Source organism: Corvus kubaryi, unplaced genomic scaffold (genome assembly GCF_017639235.1).
Source record: "Corvus kubaryi isolate FWS band 111438036 unplaced genomic scaffold, C.kubaryi_AGA036_p1.0 37398, whole genome shotgun sequence".
NCBI classification, from domain to species: Eukaryota; Metazoa; Chordata; class Aves; order Passeriformes; family Corvidae; genus Corvus; species Corvus kubaryi.
This window is the reverse complement of record NW_024581137.1, coordinates 4,985,859-5,005,308: the sequence shown is the minus strand read 5'-3', so window position 1 is coordinate 5,005,308 and position 19,450 is coordinate 4,985,859. Positions and strand designations below refer to the sequence as shown.

The 19,450-nt window shown below is 37.8% G+C and overlaps 1 protein-coding gene across 2 annotated transcripts in view; it reads right to left on the bottom strand.

Moving 5' to 3' along the window:
* The window catches only part of POU6F2 (POU class 6 homeobox 2), a 331,049-nt gene that overhangs the window by 166,692 nt on the left and 144,907 nt on the right, over positions 1–19,450 (bottom strand). For both annotated transcript variants that reach the window (XM_042044047.1, XM_042044048.1), the window contains exons 3-4: positions 16,320–16,411; positions 15,164–15,392 (exon numbers count right to left, since the gene is read on the bottom strand). In XM_042044047.1, coding sequence (XP_041899981.1) covers positions 15,164–15,392; positions 16,320–16,411 — 321 coding nt within the window. The remainder of the gene's footprint in view (positions 1–15,163; positions 15,393–16,319; positions 16,412–19,450) is intronic.

Sequence of the window (19,450 nt, the reverse complement as noted above, 5' to 3'; positions counted from 1 at the left end):
CCAACATTCTTAATGCACATTAGAAAAATGTTGTGGTTTTTTAAAAATCTTTTTAAAAGAATTAATTTTACATTAAAATCTGGCATGAAACCCAAGTAGTGATATTCCTCCCTTCCCTCTCCTTCCCTCCACTTCTAAATTTCAGGTATATTTTTGAAATGTAGCTGTATGTTGAGAAAAAAGTCTTCCATGACAATGACATTTGATCTTAAAACAAAAACTCAGACAAAACCATAAACTGCTCTAGATTTGCAGAAAGCAGAGATGATTACTGAATCCCAAACCACTACTGCGATAGTGTACTTCTCCAGTGGAAAGAAGAGAGAAAAGGAGGAAACCATTCACAGTTCAGACATTGGCTGTGTTTTATTAGAGCCATTCTTCTTCTTTTTTCTCTTTGTTTAGGCTAAAATATGCAACTGAATATTGTTAATTTTACTTATGGAAGCAGCCACCCTAAAGCCAAAGGAAGATATCTTTGAGACAATCGGGATTCAGCCTTTAAAACAATCTATAATAAATGTTTTATAGGAGCACCCAGAAAATATCCTGTAACAGTATTCTCTTTAAATACTTTTTTCTTACACTAATTTAAAAATAATGTTCTTCCCCTACAAATTTGTAAATATACATTTGCAGACTGGACTTTGGAAACATAGTTTCTATGGCTAGTTTTGCTATTGTTCTGCTGGGAAATATAGGGCAGTCACTTCATTACTCTGTGACTTAGTTTCTCTATTAGTAAACAGAGGATCATTAAAATGACTTTTTTTCCATATTAAACAGGACCACTTCAATGAACTAGCACATGCATTAGCATTTGCTTAATATTAAGAAACAGGAGTGATCTAGTGGTCACTTAACTGTTTTTTACAGATAGACTATATTTCCTCTGTAGGAATAGAGCATGAATATTTCCATGCTGTTTAATCTCAGATTGTTTACGCATGTTCTTGGTTCTTGAGCAACCTGCTGTGGTGGGAGAAGGAAGCTCTTGGAACGCAAAGGAATTGTAACCCTTTCTAACAGCACGACCCCAGATCACTGAAGTTTAATGAACTGATTAAGAGCAAGGGAAGAGAGAAGCATGGGTCCTCCAAGTCTCTTTTCCAATCTGAACCTACAGGCAAGCCTTCCCTTTGCTCTCTTTTCCTCTGCTTACCTAGCATATCCATTTACCATGTCTCCCTTCACCTTTGGGATTGTCCTTCCATCTCAGAAGTTCACTTCTGTGCAGTTTAGAACCACTCTATCACAGCTCTTTGCCAGACAGTATGCAGTATGGCTTTGAATCCGAAGTTCTTGAAGCACTCTGACATTGGGATTCTAGCTTGGGGGCAATGGAAAGGGTGTCAGTTTAAATAAAGCTGAGTGCTCATGACAATTGAAAGTAGTTCCACATTAAGTGGGGCTTCCTCATAATGGAGTATGTCAGTGCTGACCACTCAAACGGGGGAAGGGAAAGGCTCTTGAGCAGTCTGTAAATAGGGTCCTGTCAAACCATTTGCGGGTTATAGTCAGCCAAACCTTGAGGGTTTTCACATAGGGATTTTTAAAACCCAAACCCTCAAATGTCAACAGGGCCTCAAGCATCACATCTAAAATGAATCTGCCTCACTAAAACTGAGAGTTGAGGGCCTCTGGATTTGGCTCTGTGCTGGCGTATCACAATTACCACTTAGAGCTGACTATTTACTTGTAACAATGATGTGGAATCACTTCAGAAGAAGAGGTGTGTTGAGAAAATTGTTTACTTTAGTTCCCGATTAGCGAAAACCTATCGTCTAAGAAGGAAACTATTCACAATGCTGAAGTCTGCAAAATCCCATCTATTAATAGTCACTGGAATCTTTATGGAGTAGGGATTACTATGAAGACAACCTGTCTGGTCTTTCAACTTTCAAAGCTTTATCTTCAACTAAATAAGAAGTTGTTTGGGTTATGGGACCAATCAGAAAAATGTCCACAAAAACATGTGGGAAATGTCTGCGAGCTGGTTCATTTGAGTGGCTAGCTTACTTTTTTTTCTCTTCCATTTGCCTAGCCAGCTAAGGGCCAGAAAGCTGTGCTTCTTGGCTTTCACCTCACTTGTCTCTTTTTTGATTTTTTCACTCCTATTTCTTTCAGTGGCTTTTTGTTCCATCAGCAATGGATTGAGAAATGCCTCTAATAGTCAAGAGGTGAACAACCAAAGAGGAATCCCAATTACAGTGGCCAGGAAACATGTTAGACACTTGAGAATCTTTCTATTAACTAGACCTTCTACCTCTATACACTACTTCGCGAAATTCTTCTCAGGAAGAATTTGTACTCCTCAGCCTACTGGACAGAGGCTCCTGGATGAAGGAGCTAGTTGAAGCCTAAAAGGAAAGGTAGAAGTATACATATATGCTCATAGGTACAAGCTGGGACATGGAAAAGAAAATATCTGAAGTCATATAAGAAAGGCAAGGAAAGCAGATATTTTTCATGAGTACTATGCACTCTCCCAAGAGTCTTGTAACCCATCCATGTTTTCATGTAGTCCTGTAATACTTGTTGATGAGGAGACTAACATCTGTACAGAAAACATGACACTTGGAAAGTCTATGCTTTCATTGTTCCCATTTCAATGCCTATCAATAGCTTTATGCACACACAAACATGAAGACATTCCATGTTCAGCATTCTCTCTTCAATTGCTAAAGAGAATGCTACAGCTGCTGCTGGCTAAAACCAGACCTACCAAACTAATTTTAACTGCAGGTGCTGATGGCAGAGAACTATTTATTACATAAGACACACAGTCCTGCAACTTGGGCACTCAGTGCTCTAAGAGAAGCCTCTACCTAGATTATATTGCTCTGAACCATAAGCAATGAGGATTTGTTTTCATTGCACATACAATAGTCACAAATTACTTCTTCCTGAAACATGTCTACATCAATGTTAGCAAGTAATATGCTGCAGTATGAGAAGATGACTAGATAGAAGCAGTTGGTTCCAAGTCCCTTTCACTCCCTCTACTTGCAATTCAGGGTTTCTACTTTGGACTATATTTACTCTGGTTTGCACTGATTGTATGGGTCTTGAAGCTATCCAAAGGGCCAGTTGTTGGTTTGGTCCTTTGTATATCCACTTGGCTCTGGAATGTAGTAGGTATGCACTTGTAGTGGAATTTTGAGTTTAGTTTTCTCCAGAAAAAATATTGTCTGCACAGGTCAAACATGAAGAAAATGCTGAAAACTCAAGTCTGCTCTACCTGTTTTAAAGAAGATACTTCAGTAGATACAGCCTTCTCTACAGTAAGATATATTTTACTTCCTGCCTTCCTACATCACTTCAATGAAAACTTTTCCTGTATTAGTAACAGTAGGTTTAGGTTTCTCAGCCTTGGTTTCTAATCTCAACCATGCCATTTATGAAATTACCAGATCAGAAGACAAAAAGAATGCAAGCGCAATGGGACTGTGTATAAATTGATCTGTATTGGAAATCTCATCCCATTCTGTTATTTACTTTTCTTCAAGTAAAATAATTGTATTTGTATAGGTATAGGTATAGGTATAGATATAGATATAGATTAGATGCTACTTTACAAAGCTGCAAGGCTTCTTGATCTTGTTAACACGATGGTTGTCATAGTTTGTTTTGTTTTGCATGAGCAAGAGCTCATTACTGAGAACCCTTGTCATTCACATCAGATTGTGTCTTCTTAATGGAGCATTTTTGAAATGAATGGCAGGACATATAAATTTCAATTCAATCTGTACCTTGGAGTCTGGCTCCCACTGAAATCAATGGCACTTCAGGACAAGGAAAGCTTTATACCTTGGGTTCTTACAAACATGCCATAGTTTCTTGTTCAATGTACTTTTAAGAAAGCCCAGAAGTGATTTTCATATCATGTTACATGTTCAGGCATTATTTCAGCTGGTCTATTTGGCTACCTTCTATAGTAGGTTACTCATGCACTTGCAGTCTCCTAGACACATGCTATATTTCTTTGTAATCCTTGTAGTGCAGTAGGATGCCATGATACAAACATACAAGCCTTACCCTGTCTCAGTTAGCCAGAAAGTGTATAGCTGTATAGTTTGCAGTGCAGAAGAGGTGAACTAAAACTAGGTTTCACTGCTGGGGAGGGTAACGGCAGCAATGTTTTTGCAGCAATCCCCTGCCAGGCAATCCATAGACTGGTTGCTCTGGAGGGAATCACTTACCCTCCCAGCTAGAGGTAAGACGCCAGATAAGCAGTAGCCTGAAAAAAAGTGTTTAAAAGAAGAGAAAAAACTAGTGGGAAAGATTAAGATAATTTACCCTTGTATATTGTATCCATCATACATCGCATTGTCAGTATCTATTGTTCAAGTGCCTGACAAACTTCTGTTTCTATCCCCTCCATAAAAGCCTCCATCACACATAAAGTTGTGTACCTTACATGGTTTTATAATAAACTGGAAGTGAGTAACAGTGCGATATCAAAGGAAATAAAACTCCAGTTGCTATTGCTGCTGGGGTTGCCTTCTGAATGTGGCTTATACAATATTTCATCTGTGCTGACACCTTTCACTCTCAATTATTTGGCTGCTGTCAAAACAAATCAATCATATTATAGCACTGCGTCTTATGTTACCATTCCACTGAAAGTTAGCTGCATTAGCTTTGAAATATATGGAAGTATAAAATTTATCTGTATTATTTATTTAATACAACTTTCTCCCTTGTGAGTTACCTTACAAACACAGGAAACTCAAATTATCTGATGTTGAACATTGAATATATATAAATATCACTAAAATTTTTTTAATAATGGCACTCATGGGAACATAAATGCATAAAGATATACTTAATAAGTCTTACACTTAGAACCAATAATATTCTTTTGAGAAATGGAGCAAATAATATATGTTTTTAATTTTGGTTACAACTGGCCAAGGTGCTCATATTAGATAAATGTAACATGAGCAACCGCTCTTGCTAAAGCAGAGTAAAACAAATATTCAAAGAATTGATTTGGTTATCAGTAATATGAAAGCTTGGGGGGTTGGAGAACTGAATATTTTCTAAAGATGCTGCAGTGCTGGGGGAGGGGGGGAACAACAGTCTTCTTTCACAATTCACAAGCACTGCTTTGGGAAAAGAAAAGCTAAAATCTTGAAAAGAGAATCTAAGTGATTGCTCTGTTCAGATTTTAGACTGTTTTCAGAAAACGTTCAGAGTTTGTTCTTGAGAGGTTTTATCCTTTTAAAAATAAGAAAGATAAAAGAAACAACTTTCAGGGTCCCAATAAGTGAATTTCCTCAAAATGTCCTACTATCATTTCTTTGCTTTTTAAACAGGATTCATGTCCTGTTACAACTACATCTTCTAAAATACAGAAATCCAATATAATGGTAAAATTACAACAGTTTTATCACCTCTTCTTCAGTTATTACTGCTGACACAATAGGAAATCAGCTACACAGTACAGAATACATTCAGGAATATTTGGGTTGTGAATAGCTTAAGAAACCAAGTTGAAATATAAAGGATGGATAGAGTCAGTTCTGGATGAGGAAAGGCACAAGAGACTGAAATGGGATCTGAGAAACAGAAAGGAAAAGATACTGTAAATCTGAAGCATCACCATTTACTTGAATAGAATTAATCATTGGAAATGAGACGAGTACCTTGTTTTTATGATGAAGATTTATTTTTAACATTGCATAATTTATCATATTAAAACACAACTAAGTGAAAAAAGGGTCTGTTAATATATGTCTATTGGGGTCCCTCCCCCCTGCCATGTAGCCCTGGGAGAGGGGCCCTGGGGAGGAGACACAGGGTTTCCCTGCCCCTGGTCAGCCTCATTCCAGATTGGTTGGTTTGTGTTTCCCTGTGTGGCCAAGGACCCTCGGGTCCGTGACTGGGGGAGTTCCTCAGGAGTGCCCCGGCCATGCGGCTGGAGAAATAAACATCTCTGAAACATCTACCGAGGATCTGTCCATATATATTTCCTTTCCACGGGACTCCTGGTTTGATATATGCCTGTTACAGTAATCCCCGCTGTAACATATGTTGAGTCTACAGATGATTAAGTTTAAAAGCAATATTTATGTAAAAATAAATAAGAAAAAAAACCTATAGCAGGCAATTATCTAAGAGCCCATATGGTGCTGGATCTTATTGACCTTGGTGGAAACCTCCAGTCCTTCTGTGAGCTGGAAAACATGACTGTAGGTCCAAAAAATAAGGAAATAATTCACTTTATTTTTGCAGCTACTGAAAAAAAGAGTTTAGAGTATTTTACATCCATGGACCGGAACAAGACTTAGGAATTTAGAACATTTAGCAAAGATCTAGCTGTGTGCGAGGAACTCAAGGCATCTAACAGTAGTGATTTAAGCCACTTTGTAGGAAAGAATAACTGTTAATTATCTACACATTTGTTTACAGGTGGGAAGACTTGCAAAAAATGTGCACGAATTGTCTTCCATTATATGGAACACCTGGGTCAAAGTGCAGAGCAAGAACACAGGTCTCAGGTCTGCTACATCTGCCAGACTAACAAGCTTGCAAAGATGAAACAGACAAGGAATGAAGGCAGTTTCAGGAAAATGAAGTGGAAGCCTGAAGATCTCCATGAGTACAACTTTCTACCCAGAGGATGTAAGATTGCATAGAGGTCTGGGGACGAGAAAACTGAAAGAAGTTTCACTTTTATAATTTCTGATGTTCTGATGGATAGATTCTGTTCCCATTTATGGGGCAGTCTCAGTGGCAGAGATATTTTTTTTCTCAAATTAAAAAGGAGAAAAGAAAATTCCATATAATGTTTCAATATGCATAAACTTTAAGATTTTAATGAGAAAGTCGTAAGATACACTCAGAACTTTCCATGACAAAAAAAAAAAAAAAAAAAGAAGAAAGAATTGGAGGTCTCCATAAAGCGGAAGTGTATGGTTCTGTGGTACAGAATCACATAGACATTAAAGAAATTTCATTAAAAAAATTGGCTCTCAGGCATTTAATTTGTATGTTCCATGCATTCAAAATTCACACTATTAAAAATGTCTGTAAACCCAGTTGGTCAATAAAGATTTTGTTGTTTTTATGAGTCCCTAAATATATATGTCCTTGATTAGAATCTCACTGGTGAATCAGGAACAGAAGTCTGTATCCAGGGAGTTTTTAAAACATGAATCACAGGGATTTTATTAATACAAAGACCATGGAAAAACAAAGGAAATTAAACCACAAATACTATAAATGTCTGACTTAAATCCACTAAGGCAAGGAAATTAAGAGTGAAGGCTGCAAATCCATCCTGGTAATCTTTGTACAACTCTCTCTACTGCAGTAGAGAGTCTTGGACCAGCATGAGAACCAGCATGTGTATATACCATATAGATGTACCCAACTGTTGGTATGTGATCTAGACATACCTACCTATTTGCATGTGATCCACTACTGCATGTAGCATGTGTGTGAAAACGCAGAGGTGAAGAACAGAGTGACAAACGCTAGCTAGGTTTTTCACTAGCATTTGAAATTTCTTGGCTTTTGTAAGATTACAGTAAGTTGAGTGCTTCACATTATTGGAATGAGTTTTCTCTACATTAATTTAAATTGTGACAGTCTAAATTCAAGAAGAAGATTAAAGGCCTCTCAAAACAGGTGCAAAGATACACCTTAAAAGCAGCATTAAAATGCATCCATGTTCTGGTTGATGGAAATTTCATTTATAATCTTGCATGCAGAATATTCCTGCCAGGAGCAGTATCAGTCTAAGTCAGGGCTCAATAAAGGTGCACATTCCCCCAAATGACCAGGCCTCACATACCAGTCATGCCACAACTCCTAGCTTAGTGGTCATGCCTGCTAGAGGATAGTTAACCAATAGGGTTTTGGTGGAAAGTTCAGGGAGGCTGGGGAGGTGCAGACTACTTCTTTCCCATCTGCTTCTTGGCATAGAAGTCTGGAAATTTAGACTTTGTCAGTACTTGGCCTGCAACATTTAAGTAGGTGTGAACACTTTGGTTTCAGAACTTGATCTACGTCACATCATTACTTCTCACCAATGTTGTTCCATAACCATCAGTAGCAAAAATATAGGCATGTCTGAGGTCTGTTTTGGGCGGAGGTCAACAACAGAGCACACAAGCATTAAGGCTACTGCATTTTAATGCCTCTGATGGTAGGCCTTTAACTCATGGGGCAGAGAAACCAAACAACAAATAGCTAACACTCTGGGAGGGATCAATAAACAACTAGTAACTAATACAGACCTGAACCTTTCACATTCCCTCTGTGAAGGCAGCAATTTGCCACTGAACAAGATGAGCAATTAACATGGGGCCAATGCATTTGCACAGGAGAAGCCTTGTATTATGGGGAAAAACCCGAACAAATAAACAAACAACCCAGTAAGATTCTTGCTATACTACCTACAGAAAAGGAGATTTTGCCCTTTCTTCCAAAAACAAATGTTAGGTCTTCCAAAAAAGTACATTTCCTGGGAGACCAGACAGAGATAACTCATCCCATCTTCAGCGATCTCTGCATATTAGTTCAGTTATCCTACAACAGTTTGGATGGGATACAGCTGATAGCCTGAGGAAACCTGCTGTAGTGGCTGCTAATCCATAGACACTGTGCATGCCACAGTGTGCTTATGGATGCTCACATCTCTCTTACTTCTTTCCATGTAGTAAGCTAGGGAGGTTTGTCTTTGGGGTTGGCTATCCCCCTCTTTGTGTAAGTGAGCCCTTCACAGTGACTGCATTTTGAGCAGCATTTATACAGTGATAAGGGAAGGTATATTTGGTTTGAGGGCTTCACAGAAATTGCTACGAGTGCAGCTCTTCCTCTTGGTTCTTGTCATTCTTGTTCTGGTTATGTTAGTACACTGCAAAAGTACCTGGGAATAAACTATTCCTCTAAGTGAAACATCATTTTGATTATTACTGACATTGGTGCTCATTAAAATACATAAGTGAAACACTGCCTTTCTGTAGACTCTGAAAGCTATTTCATGTTACTTGAAGGGGAATACAAATGAATAGGGACTGTATCACTTTAGTTAAAAGGGAAAAATGTTCTAAGGAACTGGAATTTGGACTGTAGATCAGTAAGCAATTGAGGTTTTTAGCTTACTTCTTTTCTGTCTCTTTCTTGTTTTTCATCTCTCTCTGATTTCTGATTTTTAAGGTGTGTGTACATGGAGGAATGGAGACAGAGTATGTTTACTTTATCTGTTGTACAATTAATGATACAAATCTCTGTTCACAGGAAACAAGATCTAATAAATGTAAACAATAGGGTTTTTTTCTTTTTGTTACTCTTGTCTTTACCTAACATTCTTTTTGACTGATCTCTATATAAAAAAAGCCTCCTTAATTTTTTTTTACCATTATCTGTGTCAACTGTAACCCATATCAGTGCATTTTAATGGCTGTCTCCTATCTCTCAAGATGTTTAATACATTTCCCCTTCCATTGTATTGCTGCTAAAATATGACCTGCTGCTGTTTAAATAATGTAATTTAATGATTTCACATTTTCAGCTATGCAAGACTTCCTTTCAGCACTGAAGGCTTTCACTAGTGATTTAGAGAGATAGTTTGTTCTCATTTCTTTCATGACTCAAGACTGAGAAACTTTGACTTGTAAATAAATTATTGACATCCACTTTAGGAGCAGTACAATGGGTAGCGGAAATAAAATACACAAAGTTTCAGTGCCATGAGGCTACAGTCTCCAGCTTGTTGATTTCTTTCAAGGTTCCAGTGTAATTCTCTCTCCATATTGGCACATATATCTAGAACACTGTTTTGCCATTGCTATGTGATAAAATATATTTGGACCAGCCCTTTGCAGAGATACTCCCAGACTGTTACCCATGGTGAGTGGCCAGCAGTGAGCTGACAGAAAACACTGCCATTTTCTAATTTCAAAACACATATACTATACTAAAAGAATAGCTAAAATACCTTAATTTTTTAGCTAAAACTGCTTTGGTTTTCATGGAAAAGAAACCAAAAAGAGAGAGGACAGCTGTTAACAACTCCCCAGGACTGGAATGCCTTCCCATTTTTCAGTTATTTCAACAGGAAATTCACAGGGTTAAAATTACATAGAGAAAACAAGTCAGAACAAATTTAGCCCCCCCACCCAAAAAGTTTCTTGTTTCAGCTATACAGAAATATTACATTGAGACATAAAAATCAGATGGGCTTAAGGAGAGAATGTCTTTTCATGAATATCAGCTCCCAGGCATTACTGAATACTCTGAGATTAAGCAACTAGTCCCTTGGAGAGTCTCTTGAGAAGGATAACTAAAATTAAAAAAAAGAACATACTCCTCCCAAAGCCTAGAGAAATCTGACCTGGAAAAAGAGATGCAAAAACTGAAACTATTCAGCCCATAGAAAAGTTTCCTGAAGGCAGGAGGATGAGTATCTGTGAGCACCAGTTTGGACGATTAAGAGGGAGGCTGTCAGATTACTTTCTGCATTAAGTCCATAAATACAGGCCAAGAAGCAATGGACTAAGAGCAGAAGACAGGAAACACACTGTCTTGTAGGGTACCTGCCTCACTTTTTCACTTCTCACGACCTCACCATTCTTATTGTGACACCTGCAAAATTTTAGGAAAGCATGACTATGTTCCACCTGTATTTCTAAGAAATGGTGAGGGGAAAACAGGTGTGTAAGTTTATTGGGATGATATCTTTCATGGATAGTTTTTAAACTTTTATCTTCAGTGCTTTTAGTGGATTACACTAAAAAGTTCTTGTTGCTGATTTTACTGTTTTCTTCAAAGAACTGCTGGTGGAAAGTCAAAATTCCACAGGTGAATGGGTGTTATGTTCAGGGATTTTTGTTTTTCACTAAGGTAGATAGTTTTATTCTGCCACCAACCCTCTTCCATCTCAGTAAATTTTATTATTTGCATATTAGTTGTGCATATGAAATTTGCTTGCTTGAAGCCAGGGAAAACGTATCTTCCTAAATTTCACAGCAAGAATTTACACATTCACTTCCCTTCCTTCTGTTCGCACACATTTGATCTATTTGCTCAGGGAACAGATACGGTATAGCAGTGTACATAGCAAATGACAGGGTGTAATGAACAGAAAATAACCAAGTATGTATGAAGAAGAGAAGTTTTGGAAGAGGTCTGGTCTAAATCTCTTTTCACTTACAGCAATGAAATTCCTATCAACTTAGTGGTGGATCAGGACCATAGAGCAACTGAACAATTTAACACAAACACATCTGGGGAAAAAAAAATATTTTTTATAGGTAACTGGCAAGTGAAGAATAGGCAATATCACTAAGTTATACTCTGTGAGCAATCATTAATTGCTCCATTTTAAAAGAAACTCATGTTCTCTCAAATACTTAGCATATCTCCTCTGTGTTTCCTATCATTGAGTGTTCTTTTTTCACAAATGAGGATTTTCACTGTTTTATCTAGGCACTTTGAGGTCTCATATTTGTCACCCTGAACCAGACCTGAAAGTTCCTGAGAAAAAAATAAATTAAACATGTATGTGGAGCACAAAAAATATAGTGGAATTACTCCCTTGATCAACATTCAGTATGAATTCAAATACTCTGCCAGATCAGAACTTTTCTGAATTCACACATTATTCAAAAAGTGTTCAGGGTGTCTTTTGAGTTACTTAGCTGGGGTAGTTGGAACTGAAGAGTTTTAGAAGTTTACTTACGAGAGAAGAAAGACAAAAGACCCCACTCACAGGAGCTGTGGACATCTATGCTTGACCTCACTGAAAATTCAGGGACAGCAGATGTGACAACAGGAATATTAAGACAGGTTGGAAAACAGCATGAAAACATGTCCTCCCATTATCTAAGTTGATCGTGCTACAGTGAGGTTCAGAGATAGAAGCTGATGACTGTGGTCTGATTTCACCAAAAGAGCAGGAATTACCCAACTGTGTCCAAGCATGGGCTTTTATGAGCATACTTATAAAAGTGCTGTCTACAAAACAGAACACACATTCTATGATTATTTTCAACCAACCACAAAAAAAACAGGGACCAGAAGTCAGTCAGGTTCAATGGAACTGACGACACCACACAACACTCCCCACTCTCACCTGATTCCTATCTTCATTCATGCATGCATTGGACAGTGGGCTACAGAGTGAGCAATGGCAGTTTACAGCTGTGATTCAGGATGGTAGGAGCTATCTTGACCAGATTACTTTGCTGCCTTGTGTATCAGTTTCATTTCCAAAAACTGAGGGCAGGCAGTAGCACTTGCTTAGAAGATCAGGATGGAAGGGTAGAGAAGAAAACAAACAGCAACACAACTAAATAAATTCATGAGATCTGTTCCTTTCAGATACATTATGGAAGGTGTGATTGTGTTCATAGGCAGGGAACTGAACCTGCTGGTCCTGGAAGTCCGTATTTGATCCCAGGCTCCTATCTACCAGTAAAGATTATAAAGAAAACCTTTTCATCTGGTAAGGTCATTGCTTGCAAAATTTATATGGCAGCAGAGTTACATCTTTTAGCTAGCAATTAGATATCCATGGCTAAACTAAAGAGCAAAGGTTGCCTGGCTTAATCCCTACCTTGCAGCTTTTCAATACGGGGTGAATAAATGACGTAAGAACTGCACAAGCTTATGTTTATTTATAATACTACATACCCAGCAACTCTAACCTGGAGCACTCCAGAGTGGAAGGATACATTTTTATAATGCCTGTTTCTTCATTAAGATTTCATCATCCACCTACGCTAAAAAGCTACTTCCCCTTCACTTTGTTATATCTGCTTTTACCCGCTCCTGTTCTTGCATTATTTTTTTAATCTCCCATTCCTACTTTACATGCACTCTCAAATTTTAAACAAGCAAAATTTGTGCATTAGTGTGTCCTTTTCATCTATCATTTATGAATGACAGGTTCTTTGGTGCAGCTTAATGGTATGAGAGAGACATTATTTTAAACATTAAAGTGAAAACCATTTACAACTATGATAAGAGAGGTCTGTTGACATTAAACTTTAAAACATGCAGAAGGTAAAGGCAAGTAATTGCTCCAACAGGTGAGAGTCCTATGCATGCGCTTTGTAAGGGAGTTTGTTCAACACAAGATCTGTCTCTTTGTTTTCTCTGTTTGACAACCTGTAGGATCTGGTGCTTCAAACAATGCATCAGCAGCCACCAGAGTTTGGTGACTAACAGGTATTTAGGCCACAGTGCAGAGGATTAATTTTTAAAAATTACCATTTTGTTGGTGGAAAATTTTTCGTACCATTTACATTGGAAAGAAATAACAATAAATAAATAAATCAATAAATCTAAAGAGTTAAACCTTTCTTTTTACACTTCCTGGTCATACCTTTGTCACTTTCACACTGGACTATCACTTCCTTTACTGCCCTCTTCCACTAAAACTATGCAATTCTGTTGTAAGATACCGGCTAACACTTATCTTGCTGTATTTTGTTCCATTCTGTTCAGCAGCAACTGCATTCTGAGAACCATCAACATATTTAGGAATAGTAAATAAATACATATGAATTTTATATCATATGTACTTGGATTGAGTACTGTTCCTAACAGTGTTAGACACATTGAACAGAAGAGAATACTAGGAAAGAAAAGGGCTCTTATAGAATCTGTGTTCAGTCTGATTTTAGACCACAGGGAAAACATAGCAGATCCCTCAGGGTAGAACTATTGGAAACATGGTACAGCTCAGACAATAGAGAGGATACATACAGAGATTAACTTTTTCCTAGTTACTTTGGAGTCATGCAACTTTCTCAATAACTTGAAAGAGGATGGCAGAACCTTATTGATAAAGCAGACCTCCCACAGCAAGAACAAAAACATCTGGGGCATGGATGACAGATGAGAAAACTCTGATTTGACTGTAAAAGTTTAAAAAAAAAGTTATTTTCATGCAATACTGTATTTTTAGTCGTTGCTATTCATACAGCTGCTTTAATCAGCAGTGGTGAAATAAGTGGTGTGTTGCAGTCAACTTGCTTGGAAGGAAGGGATAATGGCATTCAGAGGGACCTTGACAGGCTTGAGATGTGGACTGAAGCAAACCCCGTGAAGTTCAACAAAGCAAAGCTCAAGGTCCTACATCCAGGTCACGGCAATCCCGGACACACCAATGGGTTGGGCAGAGAAGTGATTGAGAGCAGCCCTGAGGAGAAAGACTTGGAGCTGACAAGTGATGAAAAACTCGACATGAGCCAGCTGTGTGTGCTCACAGCCCAGAAAGCCAATCAAATCCTGGGCTGCATCACAAGGAGTGTGGCCAGCAGGTAAAAGGAGGGGATTCTGCCCCTCTGCTCTGCTCACATGAGATCCCACCTGGAGTACTGTGCACAGTTCTGGTGTCCCCACCATAAGAAAGACCTGGAACTGTTGGAGCAAGTCCAGAGGAGGGCCATGAAGTTTGTAAGAGGATTGGAGCACCTTCCCTATGAACACAGGCTGAGAAAGCTGAGGCCGTTCAGCCTGGAGAAGAGAAGGTTGCATGGAGACCTCATGGCAAACTTCCAGTATGTGAAAGGGACCTACAGGGGAGCTGGAGAGGGACTTCTCATCAGGAACTGCAGTGACAGGACAAGGAATAATGGGTATAAATTGAAAGAGGGAAGATTTAGGTTAGATATTAAGAAGAACTTTTTCACTGTGGGGGTGATAAGACAGTGGAACAGGTTGCCCAGGGAGGTTGTGGATGCCCCAACATTGGCAGTGTTCAAAGCCAGGTTGGATAAGGCATTGCACAACCTGTTCTAGGGGGAGGTGGCCCTGCCCATGACAGGTGGGGTTGGGAATAGATGATATTTGAAGTCCATTCCAAACCCTTAATACTCTATGATTCTATTATTCTTTGATTTGAAATTTTAAAGTGATCTGTGAGTAGAGAACATTTATCACTGATGACAGAAAAACCTAATGAGTCATTCAAGGGGTTTACATTACTGACCCATAGAATGTAAGACCCAACCTCCAATATGTTTTCATAAAGACAAATAGCCCCTAAGTATCTCCCAAGCATTCAAAAACAATCCAGGTATTACTTGTCAGTATTCATGAAGAGCAACATTTAATTTGAAAAAGAGATCACTCAGTGTAAAAGAAAGAGATGGTGTAAAACAGGTGAAAGAACCTGTTAGAAAAATTATCAATGACTTACCTTGTAGATTTTGCAATGGCAAAGTCATGATGCCTCCTGCTGCAGCTGCTGCTACCAGTCCTTGGATGTTGGTGAGATTTGCTGTAGGTAGAGTTAGGACGAGTCCTTGTTGGCCCCCCAGCTGCCCAGCCATGTTGAAAGGAATAAGGATTGGTTGATTCAGGGCTGGAGTGCCTCCTGGCATCACCCCTGCTACTGCTGAGGCTAACTGTTGGGCTGTCAGTAGTGGCTGTAAGAAACCACAGACACAAACCTATTTTACTGTGTATAGCTCAATATTACACACTTACAACTCTTCTGGCTTGAGATCTTTTCATGTGCCATTACAGACATGCACTGCTTCCGGTATCTTAAAGCATACATTTTCACCAACACAGAAAGGTTTGACAAACATGACAGTCTGAAACTGTCACATAGCATAGTAGTGATCCCAGCTGAATCTAGACTGGAAAATTCATTACACATGCACCAAAGATAATTTATGAGCAAAAGAAGACCTAACTCAACTTGGTCTACAAGTACCTAAATGCCAACATTTCCAAGAAATTCCTGGTTGTATACTGATTGATAACAGCAGAAAACACTACACCAACAACTACCAGAATTTTTGTGGACCAAGACTGTCCTGGGAAGTGGAAGAATATTGAGTATCTTCTTAAGAGTATGGCTGAACTTGGATAAAATTGTGAAGTGAGATGGGAAATATTTTAAAGTCTTATAAAGTGCCATACTACTATGCTCTAAAGAAAATAAATATCTGGCATAAAAGATAATGAAATACCTTTACTAATGCAGGAGCTCTGTGTGACAGACATAACTGTCAGAGACAATAATTCTGCATTAAAATTGCACAAGCTCTTTAATATTAAATTATTATATTAATTTCAGAAGTCATTTACACAAGAAATGAAAATATTTTAACCTCCTAAATATGTAAAACTTCTTAAGTTTTATTTTAGAAAAACATACAAAATCTAATCTTGCTAAACTTGACTTTTAAAATATACACAATACATACATGTTCCCTTTTTGTAACACTGAATGCAGCCAAAGAGAATCACATTTTCTGCATTACACAGATCAAAGATGATCAATCACAGTTATTTATTTTTCATCAAATTGCACATCTTGATTAGTCAAAAGGAAAGATACTGACCTGAGGCCCAACAGGGAATGCAGGATGGGACTGGCTGGGTTGGTGCTGGTCTGCTGGGCTTGTATCAGGCAGCACTGTGTTTCCCCTGGCCTCTGAAATCCAGAGAAGAGATTGACTTTAATATCAAGCCTGGGGACTGCCACATTACCTTCTACTCTGATGTCACATAACATGAAGCTGAAAATGATATGTTAAAGTGCTTTATCAATAACTCAAGCACTCAAATCGCTTATCAGCTGCATAAATTATGCTAACGTTCATTCAGACCAGCCAACTCATTCAAAGAGTTACAGAAATCTGACAGCAGTGAAACTGAAGCTATCATCAACCCAGCTAATGTGGGTTGCATTATACAGCAATTTACATACAGTACATGAGCACTCCGTGCATGTGGGAACTGCATTTTTTTACGCATAGGTGAGCATCAGCCATTGCAATTTCGGGAAGCAAAAATTATCTGAAAAACAATCAAGTCACATTTACTTTCTATCTGAATAAAGTATTTTCTTTTGTCAGTTACTGAGGCAGCAAAAGTTCTACTATGCACAATAAAAAGGTACTATGAAAACTGGAAACTGGTATGCTTCCAAATGACAGCTTGTTTTTTAAAACTGCATGTGGAGGATGAGCAAAATTCTGAAAAACCAAGGATTTCCAGCATTTATTGAGATGATCAATATCCAACAATCGAACTATACGCTGGGCACTAATGAGTTGCTAAGCACAGAACACAGTCCAGCCCTACTAGATTTTGCTGAAGTCTGCAATACAGATTTGAAAGGGAGGAAAAAAAAATAAAAACATCCTATCAGTTGTAAGAAAGTACCAATATATTTTCAAAACTATATCCCCATCCCCGATTTCCTCTGGGTGAAGGACTCAACTGATTCACAAATTTTCAGTGCTGATGGCATGATCAAATCCACATTGAATTTTGACGTTGTAAGAATGACAGCAAGTATCAAATGTAGCTGCAAGAGTACTGTGGTCTGTTATAAAGAAAACCCTGGCAATGGCACCAGGTTTCCTGGTTGGTAGGATACCTCCTGTTTTGTTATTCTTCTTCTGATGAGTGGTTGAAATTCCATTCTAAGTAAACCTTAAGAAGATGCTCTTTTCCAATGTTTATCCTATGAATAGCGAGATAGTTCTAAAACAGTTTCTTGGCACACCCTTGTGCTGTAAGGAAAAAGGATACTATTCTGTCATAAATTTTAAAGAGGGTATTATCAGCTCATTTAAAACAAATTCTTTTATATATTCTCCAAGGGGAATAACTTATAAATAATGGAAATATGAAAAAACCCACCTTCACCACATTAAGGTTCAAATAAAATTGACTGCTACATATTATTCAATTGACTTTTATCTCTACAGCAAGTTGTCAATCATAACAGCATTTAAGAATTGGATTAAACAATAAATGTGCAGAGTTATTATGCGGAAATCTGAAAATCTGATTAATTTGTAATATCTTTTGTGGTCTCAAAAATTCAGAAATGGACATTGCTCTGAGAATACTTACAAGTGGTCTATTGAAATACCTGATTTGGAAATAATAAAAACATACAAACTTGCTGATCTACAGAAATATGTTTGCCATTTTAATGACCACTGTCATTTAATAATGAGAACAAGCTGACCTACAATAATCAGTGAGGATTCCAACAATTGCAACATGCAAAAAGAGACACAGTCACTAAATTTTTTATCTGCAATTTACTCATTCAAGTTAAATGAAAAGAGAAAAATGTAACTAGATATGTGAGATTCAGTGAAAACTGTTTCTTTCAAATGCATAACAATCGTAGTGCTGCTGCCATCCCTAAGACTAAAGACAGGGTTTCCCCAGTATGATTTTCTCCTAAACAAAATAAAGCACAATGTTACTAAACATAATTTTTCCTTTGGTAATTTCCACATACTGTTATGGTCTTTTTTTTTAATCTTTACAACTGTATGTATAAAGTGATATTAGATCAAAGGCTCAATACCAATGAAGATATTAGTTCCCATTAAGATCAAATCTTATAAGTCGATTTTGTTTACGTAATTTTAAGGGCTGAGAATTTTGTCTTTGTGTGTGATTTAATTAATATTAAAACAAGCTCCTGCTAATCTGTCATGTCATTAAATTTTCCTATGAAATCTTTGGGAAAAGAACAAAACCAAAGTCAAATATTCATTAGAATTAGATTTTATTGCAGTTTTTATACCTTGAGCTCTCAGAAAATATGTAAGAAGTTCTGAAGTAATATGCCTGTGTTTTAGTATTCTTTTTTCCATAGTGCAGCCATCCAAAGAACCACTGATTTCTGTTATCTGTACCATAAGGACTTTTCAATATTTGATCACATAATCCTTATGTAGCACAAGTTGGTTATAACAGACCATCAAGCCAAAATTAATTACACTCCTTTCCTTTTTCATTGTACTAATTGGAACCACTTACGATTACATTCCTATCACACAGTTACTCACCACAGATAATTTTTTTTAATTTCAGTGCTTAAATTCTCTGCCTGCTGCTTCTAGTTTAGTTCCCATAGGATGAGGTCATCTCAGGAAAACAGCACCCACTTTCATGTGATCCTATATAAAATTATCAATCCTGTATTCTCTGACTGAAATTCTCAGATGTCTCCTGCCCTTTCTAATCTACCTGCTATAACAGACATTCAAGAGTCAAGAAAATGTACAAGAAAATCTGCCTGTTGGACTGGCACTAAATATAGTGAAGCAAGGATTTCAGGGTTAAGGTCTGTTGCATCACACAGTGACAGCATTTTTTCCTTGCTGTACGCTGCATTCACTGACACACATAGGTCAACACTCCAAGGAAGGCAAGGCAGAGCACAAAATATCATTAGAAGGCTACTTTTCCTCTTCTGCCTTATAAAAATATATTTCTGACTGGCGGGATTCTCCTGATTTCAGAGGAGTCAGAGACCTCTGTCTATTTCTGATTTCTCTACTATTTCTGCTTCAGCGATTCACTGCTATGAATTTGGAAAAATACCTTCATTAAGACCAACTGCCCTAAGTTGGCAGAACACAATCCTCTACACTATTTCTCCCCTCTGTTTCACTGTGTTTATTTGGGAGTTGATTAGTTCCAGATGCTGGAACGA